Source organism: Piliocolobus tephrosceles, chromosome 3 (genome assembly GCF_002776525.5).
Source record: "Piliocolobus tephrosceles isolate RC106 chromosome 3, ASM277652v3, whole genome shotgun sequence".
In the NCBI taxonomy this organism is placed as follows: Eukaryota; Metazoa; Chordata; class Mammalia; order Primates; family Cercopithecidae; genus Piliocolobus; species Piliocolobus tephrosceles.
The window spans coordinates 13,039,929-13,054,382 of NC_045436.1; the positions used below are offsets into that span (position 1 = coordinate 13,039,929).

The 14,454-nt window shown below is 35.5% G+C and overlaps 1 protein-coding gene across 1 annotated transcript in view; it reads left to right on the plus strand.

Annotated features, from left to right (window-relative positions):
* The window catches only part of VEGFC (vascular endothelial growth factor C), a 122,532-nt gene that overhangs the window by 78,088 nt on the left and 29,990 nt on the right, over positions 1-14,454 (plus strand). The window contains exons 2-3 of the mRNA XM_023229387.2: positions 4,274-4,487; positions 6,074-6,264. Coding sequence (XP_023085155.1) covers positions 4,274-4,487; positions 6,074-6,264 — 405 coding nt within the window. The remainder of the gene's footprint in view (positions 1-4,273; positions 4,488-6,073; positions 6,265-14,454) is intronic.

A 14,454-nucleotide genomic window follows, 5' to 3' on the forward strand; every position in this document is an offset into this window, starting at 1 on the left:
TATATATAACATGGTCACTAACTTAAGAGAGTTGTTTGAAGAGACTCTTGGCACTGGTTTTATAGATTTTTAAAATATTTTTATAGATTTTAAATTCCACTCATCAGCAAGTCCAGAACCATGAATGGTATTAATCCCAGTTGCCTCTTCTGCTTCCCACTTATTATTGACCCTCTGGGTATTACAAGTAGGACAACTTGCATGCACTTGCACCTTCTCCCTAATGGGCATCTGCACAACCCCTAGCCAAAGTAGAGAAATAAGAGAAAATTTAGGTTTTTTAAAAAATAATAACTATGTGTGTAAAACATAAAGTTGTCAATTCTCCCCTAAGTGCTCACCTCATGTTATGACTCTTCATAACCCAAAGAGAGTTATAGAGTGCAGGAGAAACCCCAAAACTCTTTGTCATCTTGTAATTTCTCCTAGAAAGAGATATCTTGTATCATCCTTCTTCTGTTAAATCAGAAGGGAATGCCTTTTAGGCATATGAATAATCAAGGAACGAAATGACTCCTGATTCTCTGTAGCTCCCTGACGTTGTCATTGCACACTCAACTTTGGCTTCTGTAGCATCATAGACTCCTCCACTGAATATCATATAGGTTGCTGTTTGCTAATGCATACATGCTGATGATTACTAGTAGTTACTAGTACCTCCTAATTGATTCATCCAAGTTGAAATGCAAAATTATATTAACTTTTACATTGGTTGAAGTTTTTATTACAGTTTAGTATCCATTTGTAAGGCACTTTCTGTTTTGAACTGCACCAAATCCTTTGAAAGATAAAGGAATATATTAATATTCAAACAAATGACCTCAATGTTCTAGAAAACAGTGGTATATATAAGGCTCAAGAAAGCATTAAGAAGGAACTTGACTTTCATATGCATAACACTTCCACTTGAAAGATTTTGGTATGTCCACGGCTCAGAACTCATTCTAGTTTACTGGGACCTCTTCATATTCTTCCAAACTAGAATATGAATGTGAGTGTGCCATGGTTAGGTGGTAAACAGTCCTGTCACTATTCACTGAGATATTCACTAAACAACCCTATCAGTTAGATGACGGTGCTCACTTCTTAGGTTACTGGTCATTTAGAGTGAAAATGCAGAAGACACATCTGAAGAAATACTGCCCCAGAACTTGGACTGTACTGAGGTAGAATAATGGTGTAAAAATTTCAATTTATCTGATAATCTCTGTACTGTGCATTTGTTCCCTAAAGATGTTATAATGACAATTCCACTCTGGCTACAAGAGTCATATTACACTCATATATCAAATGCCTATTTGGATCACCACAAAAACTCTATGAGAAAGATACTGTTATTTCCATTTTACAGAGTAAAATGAAGTTCAAAGAGATGAAGCCTAATCTTACTCAATTAAATATGATCTGGAGCAAAGATAGAAATCTGGGTCATTTTAAAAATCCTTTAAGTTCTAGGGTACATGTGTACAACGTGCAGATTTGTTACATAGGTATACATGCGCCATGCTGGTTTGCTACACCTATCAACTAGTCATTTACATTAGTTATTTCCGGGTCTTTTGATACTTAAGCTTCTTTTCCTTCCACAACAGTATAATAATTACAGTCTAGTGAGAAAAAGCGAATCAATTGCTCAATCTTCAAGCCATTTTTATTTCATTTGTCTGCCACAGACTACTTTTGTCAATAATTATTATAAATTAAATAATATATCAAAGGCATGCTCTGTGCAGAAATAGGAACAGTGAAGTAAATGAAAGGGTAAAATGAGAGCTAATAATATGGCCTCCCAAATGCTCAGGTATGACTACTTTAAACATTTTGTTTTGGTTACAAAAAGTTACATATGTTCATCATTTAAAATTTAAAATACAGAAATATATAGAGAAGAACATGATTACCATAATCCTGTAATTCAGAGAAGATAAACTATTTTTTGTGTTGCATATCTTACTCTTAACACTACTTGCACACACATATGCAATCTATATATAAATTTTATTTTGTGAAAAGATTATATTTTAAATATATATATGATCCTTCTGTGGGTATGTAATATAAAATTGTGTATCCTACTTTGTCATAGAATATATCATGAACCTCTTTTCATATCTAAGTTATACTTCTATATCAACATCTTATAGTTTTATTACATTCCTTTCTATGCTAGTTTCTGTTTTTACTATAAATTATCTCATCAATTCTTTGTTATTGTCTCTATAGGTTGCTTTTTTTTTTTTTTCTCAGATGGAGTCTCACTCTGTTTCCCAGGCTGGAGTGCAGTGGCATGATCTTGGCTCACTACAACCTCTGCCTCCGGGATTCAAGTGATTCTCCTGCCTCAGCCTCCTGAATAGCTGGGATTACAGACATGCTCCACCACACCCAGCTAATTTTTGTATTTTTAGTAGAGACAGGGTTTCACCACATTGTCCAGGCTGGTCTCAGACTCCTGACTTCCTGATCTGCCTGCCTTGGCCTCCCAAAGTTTTGGGATTACAGGCGTGAGCCACTGTGCCCGGTCTGCTAGGTTGCTTTATATATTCGCTATTATATAGACAGCTGCACAATGAATTTATACATATACCTGACAGAACTATATCACTTCTGTTGGATAGGAAATTTTATTCCAAAGTGAATTGGCTATCTAATTGGAGCATGTATTAGAGGCCTTTCAACCTGCAGTACCATATTTTCCTTGAATAGATGTTCAAATTTATACTCCCACCAGGATTGAAAAGAATTATAGTTTCCTTCACTTTTGCCATCATGCAATATGTATTATTTATGTTTCTTCTTTGTTAATATTCAGTTCAAGTTCTTTGTCCATCTTTCTGTTGAAGCACCAGTTTATTTCTTCATTAGTGTATTCATGCAATATTTTAAGAGTATTAGTCCATTTCTATCCATTATGTATATTGCAAATACTTTCCTACTTTATTGTCTTTTAATTTGTTTGCAGTGTTTTCTGCCATACAAATATTTTCATTTTGTTTTATATTCACTTTAAAAAGGCCATTTTCAGCCTAAGAGTATAAATATAATAGCTTTTCTACTGTTTTTTTCATGATCGTCACACTTAAAATTAGGTAATTTGAAGCTGCTTCGGATACACATTAAAGCAAATAATGATGTCATAAATTTTAATGCAATATTTTTTTTCCCTTCTTAACATTGTAGCAGTGAAGCCTGTTCTGTTAGAGACCAATTCTGTTTTACTTTAGAAAAATGAACCTCTGTGGTCATGTCCATGTGAGCACAGTATAGTTATTATATTACTATAATATAGCACACAGTGACACATAACTTAATAAAGATTAAAAATATTTAAAATTGGTGATTTTTTTTGTGCCATGTTGATTAGACAGTTCTTATTCTTCTACCTGTCTTTTTTTTTTTTTTTTTTTTGAGACAGAGTCTTGCTTTGTCGCCCAGGCTGGAGTGCAGTGGCGCGGTCTAGGCTCACTGCAAGCTCCGCCTCCCGGGTTCACACCATTCTCCTGCCTCAGCCTCCGGAGTAGCTGGGACTGCAGGCGCCCGCCACCTCGCCCGGCTAGTTTTTTTGTGTTTTTTCAGTAGAGACGGGGTTTCACTGTGTTAGCCAGGATGGTCTTGATCTCCTGACCTCGTCATCCATCCACCTCGGTCTCCCAAAGTGCTGGAATTACAGGCGTGAGCCACCGCGCCCGGCGGTGGTATTAATCTTAATGATAAAATTTCCTCTGAAATATTGAGAGATTCTGCCAAAATATAAATCTTACTGTGACATTGTTGTTGAAATTCCTTTCTTCATGTGATTATTTGTTCTAAAATAGCTCCCGTGAAAGTAAAATTCCTACTCTCAAGCATCCTGCTTAATTATATTGTATTGTTGCTGGTAGCTAAAAATAAAGCAAAGCATTAGGGCGGATTTCAGTGTAATTTTATCTGTTTAGGAGGGTGATACAAAGGAATAAATTTTCAAACATACAAATTGACCAATTATTTTAAAAAGCTATGAAGAAAACAAATAAGCTACTTTAAAATTATTCTAAAATTATATCACAAAATTTTTTTCCTAACAACAAAGTATGTATTTTTAATTGTTTTAGTTCATACAAATTAAAATATAAATATAATTTTACCAAGGAAAGTGAAGTAATTTAGGAGTAATTAATAATATTTTTGTTAGGGAACAGAGCATAGATAATATTAAACCTAACCGTTTTAAAGTGCATTTGTTTCTAAATCCCTTAAGCTGGTAAGTCATTGATCGTGCATTTTTCTTTGACAGGCTTATGCAAGCAAAGATCTGGAGGAGCAGTTACGGTCTGTGTCCAGTGTAGATGAACTCATGACTGTACTCTACCCAGAATATTGGAAAATGTACAAGTGTCAGCTAAGCAAAGGAGGCTGGCAACAAAACAGAGAACAGGCCAACCTCAACTCAAGGACAGAAGAGACTATAAAATTCGCTGCGGCACATTATAATGCAGAGATCTTAAAAAGTAAGTATGGGAAATAAAATATATAGTAAGCCTTATATATCAAACGAGTGGAAGTTGCCAGCCTGGTTCTTTAATTTCAATGTTTGTATCACCAAATACACCTTTAGGGCGGAAAGCAAATAGAAAATAAAGAATTACTTCAAAATATAACATTTTGTGATTTCACTTTGAGTATTAAGACGACTTCTTAAAATACAAGATAGAAAGGTCCATGCATAACAACACACATTAATTTTTTCAGGCGATAGCCATTGGAAAATTTTTAAAACAGATAGCTGTATTTTTACACACTGTATATGTTTATTAACGTAAACATTCTTTATCTTATGAAATAATTATACCTTAATTTCCTATTTGATTTGGATTGAGAAATGCTTCATTTGAAATCGCCTTTTCAGATGCCACTTGTTGCCTTGCTACTTCATAGATAACTGGCTCAGAGTAGGACTTAAGCTGATGAGGTATCTACCATAAAGCTTCACAGAAAATGATCATGTTGCATAAAATGTCGTAGCATCATTTGGTAGGGTAGGACTGGGCACAGAGGCTCATGTCTGTAATCCGAGCCCTTGGAGAGGCTGAAGTGGGAGGATTGCTTGAAGCCAGAGTTAGAGACCAGCCTGAACAACACAGCAAGACCTCATCTCTATTTAAAAAAAATAAATAAATAAATAAATAAGGTGGTGGAGTAATTTAAAAACCTACTTGCCTTCAGTTGGTAGCTCTTAATCGCTTTAAAAGTTTGATATTGAAAAGTATTTTGAGAACAAAAGCAAACAAAATGGCTTCATGGTTGTATAACCAATAGTCTATGTCCTTTTCCAAAAATTCTGTTTTAGGGGAAATATGGGAGAAATAAACTAGTATACTTAGGAAATACACCATTTGTAATGCAGAATTTAAAAAGTCAACAGTATTATAGGTGAGCTACTAACTCATCAGAATCAAAATTCTGGAGGAGAGCTAAAAGGGAGAGGAAACATTGACTTTGCTGAAGCAAGTTCAGAATGAGTCCCAGTTGGTGGAAAATAGCCTTGCATTTCACTGAAATGCAGCTGCGGCCATGACATTACTCAAGGTTGCCAAATAGTCTGCCTGAAAAGGATTTTTGACTTGAATCTAAAACCATAGCTGTCTTCTCATATGCAACTCAGTTTTAAAGAAAAATAAAATTATATTTATATTTGCATTGAGAGCATGTAAATGGTCACACTATAAAGAATGAACATGACTCTCTCTGCACTTTTAATAAACTTTCATATATTAAATTACCATTTGCCTAGGAAACAAAAACTAAACATTAGTGTTGTGGGATATTGATGTACTTTTAATAAAGCATAATGCTAATTTTGCTCATTGCCTGGCTATAGAAATGAGCTTAAGAAAATATTCTTAGCTTGTCTTTTCAATGTTGTATCATATTCTTATTCACAAGTCAATTTAGGATCCCATCAGCTGTCTCTTTAGTTATATATTGAACTTAAATGTTAAAATCTGAAATCGAATGTGAGTGACATGCAGCTGCTGTGGGCTTTTTTATCTTGGTGGTTTCCATAAAACTTACTGGTTTTCCTATGACTTGACAGGTATTGATAATGAGTGGAGAAAGACTCAATGCATGCCACGGGAGGTGTGTATAGATGTGGGGAAGGAGTTTGGAGTCGCAACAAACACCTTCTTTAAACCTCCATGTGTGTCCGTCTACAGATGTGGGGGTTGCTGCAACAGTGAGGGGCTACAGTGCATGAACACCAGCACGAGCTACCTCAGCAAGACGGTGGGTATTGCCCATTCCTGCTACCCGTGAGAGCGCCCTCAATCAGAACCTTTCACTTTAGGGATGATGTGCTTAAACTTCTAGTTGCTTTAAAGTAACTTGGTTCAGCTCAGAGTCTCCTATATTTTCTTTAGGGGAATGAAGTCAATTTTTTAGTATTTTGTGTTTTTGACAATACAGTGTCACAAAGAAAGTAATTGATGCTTTATTGCTTGGCAAACTCTTCATATGATGGAGTCAAAGCCTCATGAAGCAAACAATAAATATGCACATGTATGTGTGTACATGTATGTGTGTGTGTGTGTTGATCTTTAACAATAAACATTTTCATTTGGCAATAAAATACTTTTAAATGGGTAAGTTTTTGGATGGTGGAGATAACAGTGCAAAGTATGCATTGAAAGTGTAAAATTGAATGCGTGTGTTCTGTGAAACAGTGCTATGGTATTGAAATAAGCCATCTCACTGAACAAATTGATGTCTTCCTGACAAAAGCAAAGGAAATAACTCTGACACTAGATCTCAGATGTTTTGAATAAACTGGGAAGTTTATCTCATTAAATGGTGAGCTTCTGATAACCAGGAAATGTCTCTTAAGGTTGGCTTTGAATCAGGGATTTTCAGACCAGACACATAAACCCGCTTTGTGGGTCTTCTGTGGTAGAGGAGGCTGGCTGTGGAACACGCGTATGTGCTGACGATAACCATGAGAGTGTTGTTTGAAATCGTGTGCACCTCTGGCCTCTGCACAGAAATGTTTGGAGAAATCCAGTCCTGTGGGTTGGGCTGAAGCAAACTTCTCCCGAAAGACAGAACTGTGGTTGTCCTAATGGCCTTTCCAAGCTGTTTTCAAGTTAGACTCACACACGTAAATCTGGCTAAATTCAGAACTGTTCTTTGACCTGGAGAATGAAAAATGAAATTGTTTGAAAGATGTGGTGTTAGATTTGATTTTATGATGTAGTATGACAGAAAATTAACATTTTAATTTTATGCAAACTTAAGCTGATCTACCTGGTTTTCACTAATAAAACCTACTCTTATTTCAATATAATATTAATAGAAATCAGAGTTAAGATTACTATCTCAATTCCATGAGCTACGTTTTTTCAGCTAGTTGAATATTTCTACAATTTTTACTGTTATGATCATTTGGCCTCTGAGTTTGGAGACATTGTCTTATTATACAACCCAAATTAATTGCTTTCTTTTTTTTTCCCAAAAATTGAGTTTCTTTATATTGCTCAGCCACTTCATAAAGAAACAAGCCATTTTAGATTAAGACTTGCAAGAAGAAACAAAAAATAAATTATAAAACTAAATTTTCTATTCATCTTGCCTCTGCCTCAACTCTAAAGGTTTTAAAAAAATTAAAAATGATAGAAGCTTTGGGACTTCTATCATTTCTATTAGTATCAAAGTTAGTTAAGCTTAGCCAAATGAAGTTCATTCTGATTATTTCCTAAAAGCACAGTAAAATAATGTAGGGGTCATTCCAACATGTATTCTCAAGGAAAGCAGTATGACTCTAAATATAGTCATGCATTTAAAAACTTTACCAGAAAAATGTACAGTTGTGGGAACATGATAATATTTCAGTGGTGGACAAAATTTTAATATTTTTAATAGACTAATATATAACTGTGCTATTGGGCATAGCAAAAGTTATCCTTAGTTCATTTATCCTCCCTGAATCTTTATCAAACAACAATAAAATAAACAATAAGACATTATAGTTTTCTATTTACTATTCTAAATAAGTGAATACTCCTTTAACAAGTTTTATTGGTATATACTTCTTCTATCATAACCCTGAAATCAAACAGGATTCTTTAAAATCCTCTAAATTTTAGAACTGCATACTTTAAAATAAATTCAATGGGAACACTTAGACCAAGCATTTTTATTCATTTTTAAAACATATTAATAATTAAAACGTTGTTTTTATCTTCAAGCCAAACCCCTTAAGAGGAATTTTGGTATACTGAATCTCTTGACAAAAATATCATTTTCTTTTAAACTTAAAGAAAATAAATATGGATGATTTAGGAATTGAAATACACAATTTTTGGAATGCTACTAATTTGTATTTTAAAATAATTCAGTTAAGCAATATGATGTATTCTAGATTATATTCCTAATATGGTATTTGATTTAAATCAAATAGTAAACCAAGGTGCTTTGGATACTCTTTCCAACTAAGGACATAGCCTTCTCTCTGCTCTTCCTCTTTCCATTTCCTTTCTTCAAAATCTTTTCTATAAATTACTTTCAAGCATATTTTTTAAAAACATAGATCCAAATCTATGGCTCGGCATGGTGACTCATGCCTGTGGTCTCAGCTGCTGAGGCAGCAGAGGGAGGAGGATTGTTTGAGCCCAGGAGTTCAGGGCTGCAGTGAGCTAGGATTGTACCACTGCACTCCCAGCCTGGTTGACAGAGCATGACCCTGTTTCAAATACACAGAAAACCCCCCACAGATCTGATGTCAGTCTCCAGCATGAAGGCCTTTCAGTGATTTCCCATTGCTCATAAAATAATACAAAAATCTTTTTTAAAGCTTTTATTTCTTGATATATCTTAGTTGTACATATTTTGGGGTCATGTGTGATGTGTTGATACCTGTACAAAATGTGTAATGATCAAGTCAGGGTAATTGGGATATCCATCATCTCAAACATTGATCTTTTCTTTCTATTGAGAAGACTACAATTCTTCTCTTGCAGCTTTTTAAAAAATATACTATATATTGCTCTTCACTACAATTTTCCTGATGTACTATTGAATACTAAAACTCATTCCTTCTATTTAACTGTGCTTTTGTACCCCTTAACCATCCTCTCTCCATCCTCCCTGCCTTTCCCCTTCCCAGCCTCTGATAAACAGTATTCTCTCTACCTCCATGAGATCCACTCATTTACCTCCCACATAAATGAGAACATGCAGGATTTTAAAGACCCCATCTTTATGACAACCTGCAATCTCTGCCTTGTAGCCCCTCTTCAGCATCATCTAATGTAATGATTCTTGATATTGTGCTTCCAATGCTCTAGGCTTTCTCCAGTTCCTGGGCATCGTCGTATTTCCTCTGCTCCTGAGCCTTGGCACACACACCTTTAAGTTAACCTGGCCTTCTTGTCTCCTCTTTCCTGAGGTGCTAGTTCTTCAGATCTCAACTTGGGTGTCCAGTGGCTTCCGCAAGGCCTCGGGCAAGACTTTCTGACCTATTTAGATTAGACCCAATAGTTGTAATAAATGCTTTATAGTTTCCCATACTTTTAAAATAGTATTTATTACAGCCTGTAATCACATAGTTTATAATTATGTAGTCATTATTACTTGATTAATGTGTCCCTCCTCCAGAAAGGCAAAAACAGATCTGTTCACTACTTATCCCGTGCCTACCACAGAATCAGTGCACAAATCTCTTTTAGTACCACATAAAAACTGTGGACCCTTTCATGAGAACAAATGAAGATATAGACATATCCACAGCATTTCCCCCACAGTTTTGGGGTGTTGATTCCCTGACCCCTAGCATTTTCCCTTTAACCCAGGCTTTAAAACTGCTGCCTTGAAGATTAATGATAATAAAATAACTGATTAACACACTTGTATAATTTTCAAATAATGAGTCTTTTTGCCAAACAAAAGTTTATGCTATCAATTTAGCTTTATCTTTTAAAAAATATGTTTCTGGAGAGGAACAGAAAAGATAACTATTGGGTACTGGGCTTAGTTCCTGGGTGATGAAATAATCTGTGCAACATCCCCCCGTGACATGAGTTTACCTGTGTAACAAACCTTCACATGTATCCTCAAACCTAAAATAAAAGTTTATATATACATAGACATATATATATGTATGTACAAATATACATATATATAGCTTTTCTCCCATATCTGTAAAAGAAACAGATATATAGTACTATAGTAATATATATTATTATATACTATATAATATACTATAATATATAACATATGTAATATACTATTATATATAACATATATAATATACTATTATATATTATAGTATATTATATAATATATACTAATATATTATATATTATATAATTATAATATAACATATAGTATATTATATAGCATATAATTATATAATACTATATATTATATAATTATATATAATTGTATATTATAATAAATATGTAATACTATATATTATATAATTATATGTATAATTATACATAAATATATATTACTAAACAGTATATATAGTATATATAATATATAATTATATATAATAAATATATATTATATATATCTGTTTCTTTTACAGATAAGGGAGAAAATGCTTCTTTATTCTCTCATTCATTAGTTAATATGAGCAAAAGGCAACATTACATTTTTCTTACTATTGGTCGACCAAATAAATGCATAGTTTACCTGTGGGCCAAATAGATACCTAAGCATACCTTAGGTAAAATGTAAACTTAGAAAACAGAAAATCAGTATATTGTTAGTAAGCAAAGTAAGTAAATTTAATCTTCCATTAACCATTAGTGGATTTTCTGCGACCGTTACATATTCATTTTCTGCATTGGTCTAATTAGGTGTCACATTCACCCAATGGGTATTGGAGTGAAAGTGTTTATTCAGGGGGAGGTGTGTATGCACAGTAGCATAAAAATTACTCTATCAAGAGGGAGGTGTTGGAGAGGTTTAGGCTTTAGAAATTGCAAGGTTTGGTTGGGCCCGATGGCTTACACCTGTAATCCTAGCACTTTAGGATGCCAAGACAGGCAGATCTCTTGAGCTTGGGAAATGGAGACCAACCTGGGCAACATAGTGAAACCCTGTCTCTCCAAAAAAGTATAAAAATTAGCCAGGCCTGGTGTTGCACACCTGTAATCCCAGCTACTATGGAGGTACCTGAGGTGGGATGATTGCTGGAGCCTGGACGGCAGAGGCTGCAGTGACTAGAGATCGCACCCCTGCACTCCAGCCTGGGTGACAGAACCAGACCCTGCCTCAAAGTAAAATAAAATAAAATAAAATAATAAAATAAAATAAAAATAAATTGCAAGGGGCCAGGGGTAAGATGAGCATTTAGTGCTAATTGTAAGCTGCATATAGATGAAATAATTTTGCCCAGTATACTCAGTACTTAAACATCAAATATTTGCTATAAGAAAATTGTCTACTTTAGATCACATGGAATCATTTCTTGCTGTATTTCATCTCTTTCACCTCCCAGCTTTGCAGAATTTAGGCTTATTTTTATAATAATTTATAATGTTGATATGAGTTTTCTCAGCTTCTTCCCCATCATCTGCTTGTGTGAAAAATCAGAACTTGCCTATGAAATTTCTGAAGTTTGTCTGCTTTTTGTTATTGGTTGATTTTTTTTTTTTTTTTTTTTTTTAGTTTTTTTCTGTCCTTTTGGTAGGCTATATACTTGCAATAATCACAATATTTATACATTCTGATCTGTAATCCAGTCATATTTTAAAATTTGTGTAGCAATAATTTTTATTGTGTCATTTTAATTTTTTAAAGATTTGAAGATTTTGAGAATTAAAAATGTGTAGTTCATCAAAAATATACTATTTCTCCTGAGAATTCTGACCTAAGACACCTTCTCTCCAGACTGTAACTCTCCTTGTATTTTCTCATCTACTTTTTTTTTTTTTACTTTTCACAAACCTTTCCCTCCAATTCAGGCTTCTCTCCTGATTTCTACACTGTCCACTCAACCTTGTGCCTTGGCTTTCCCTCAGACCGGTCGGTCTGTCTCACTTAACAGTTACAACCTATTCCCCACCACCTTGCCCAAATAAGCGAGTAAGTGAATCCTATTCTTTTTCCAGTATTCTCGGTCTTAGTAAATGACATCATCATTCAGCCATTTGGTCAAGCCAAGTTATTCTTCCTTTCACCGAAACTAATTGCTATTCGATCTATCTTGCAAACATCTCCAGGACCCATCCGCTGTCTCCATGCTGCTCATCCCACTCTGACCTAGGCCAATTCACCCCTCACCTAGACCATTCCTCTGGGACAAGCCTGATGACTGGTCTCATACCTCCATTCTTCCTTTCCTCCAATCCGTTTGCCACTTTTTAGCAGTGATTTTTTTTTTTTTTTTTTCTTAACGCTAGGTCAGATACTGCTAAAAACTCCTTGATAACATTGCCTTGTTGGGATGGAGCCAGCATTCAACTAGTGTTGTGATAAGCGTGTCTTTTCTGATTGGGTTGCTCAGGCCAGCGTCTGGTCAGATTGATTGGTACAAATGTTCTAAGTTGTTAGTGTTTTGAATGGAACTCTTAAAATCCCTTAAACTTAATTTCCTGGGCCCTCAGTGATCTGGATGCTACTTAAATGTCCAGCCTCAAATGTCAATGCTTTTCCCCGCAAAAACTACTTACCACTAAGACCCAAATTCTTTTCACTTTTTGGGTTATGTCAGTATCTGTCACCTCCAGCATTGTAATGCTGTACTCTCTGTTCGAAACATCTCCCTACACTTGATCCCATATCTCAATGTATCTAGTTAATTTCTACTCATCGTTAGGCCTAAACATAAATGTAACTTCCAGGACATTCTGTTGTGTGCTTCCACAGCATCCATTGTTGCTGTAACTTCCAGGACACTCTGTCGTGTGCTTCCACGGTATCCTTTGTTGCTGTCTCTTAGCATCGTTACCTTGCCTGTCAGATTGTTTTATCTTTGTTTTATTCCCTAGGTGTTTTTTTTTTTGTTTTGTTTGTTTGTTTGTTTGTTTGTTTTAAGATGGAGTCTCACTCTTGTCGCCCAGGCTGGAGTGCAGTGGCATGATCTCTGCTCACTGCAACCTCTGCCTCCTGGGTTCAAGTGACTCTCTTGCCTCAGCCTCCCAAGTAGCTGGGATTACAGGTGTGCACCACCACACCCGCCTAATTTTTTGTATTTGTAGTAGAGATGGGGTTTCACCATGTTAGCCAGGCTGGTCTGGAACTCCTGACCTCAGGTGATCTGCCCACCTCTGCCTCCCAAAGTGCTGGGATTACAGGTGTGAGCCACTGCACCCAGCCTTATTCCATAGGTTGTAGACTCCACGAAAGCAAAGATTGTGTTTGCTTATTACACTGAACAATAGCACAGTAGTTGGCACATAGCAAACACTTAGAAGTGAATAAAATGAATATGTGAATAAAAAGAAACAAATTTGGGGTCAAAGGTCAAATTTTGAATATGCTGATTTGAAAGAGTCTGAATAGTGAATGGTGTTTAGGTGGAGATACCAGAAGTTTTGCTGTATGATTCTAAAATTTTAGAACAAGGATTGGGTCTTTAAATATAGATTTGGGAGGAAGCATCATTCTGATAAATGTCATTTAAAGCCTGGTGTGCTTATTAATTCTTAGGGTATTCATGGGTCAGAAGAGAAGAGTAAACATCAGTACCAAGGGAAAATTAGCAATCATCATTGACTGTGCCCTGCGTTTCCTTGTTGATTTGTCTTATCATGCCCTTTTCCTGTCCAAAGGATTCACTTACATTTTTGTTTATAGTATAAGGGATACATTTTTTTTTTTTTTGAGATGGAGTCTCGCTCTTGTCACCCAGGCTAGAGTGTAATGGTGTGATCTTGCCTTACTGCAACCTCCACCTCCTGGGTTCAAGCGATTCTCCTGCCTCGGCCTCCCAAGTAGCTGGGATTACAGGTGCCCACCACCATGCCCAGCTAATTTTGTATTTTAATAGAGATAGGATTTCACCATGTTGGCCAGGCTGGTCATAAACTCCTGACCTCAAGTGATCCACTCGTCTCGGCCACCCAACGTGCTGGGATTACAGGCGTGAGCCACTGCACCCAGCAAATAGTTTTAATTTAAATTCAGTTAGGCGAGTGCATATTGTACACCCATTATGTTGTGCTTCATACTATGTACTAAAAGCATACTATGCACGAAGGGTAGGTGTACAATGATGTATAGGTCCTGCCCTAATAGAGCTAACAAATTAGCAAGGGAAATCAACATTTATCAAGTAATTAAAAGTAGTTTAAGTGTTGTGCAAGAAAAGTACAAAGGCTTATGGAAATGCATATCCAGGTTGTTTACAAACCAAGAGAGGTCGAGACATAAAATTTCTGAAAGCAAGAAGGCAGTGTTCCCACATAGTTACTAATATTCCAAGTTCTGCAAACGTGTACTTAAGTAGAACCTTTTCCTGAGTTTATTCAA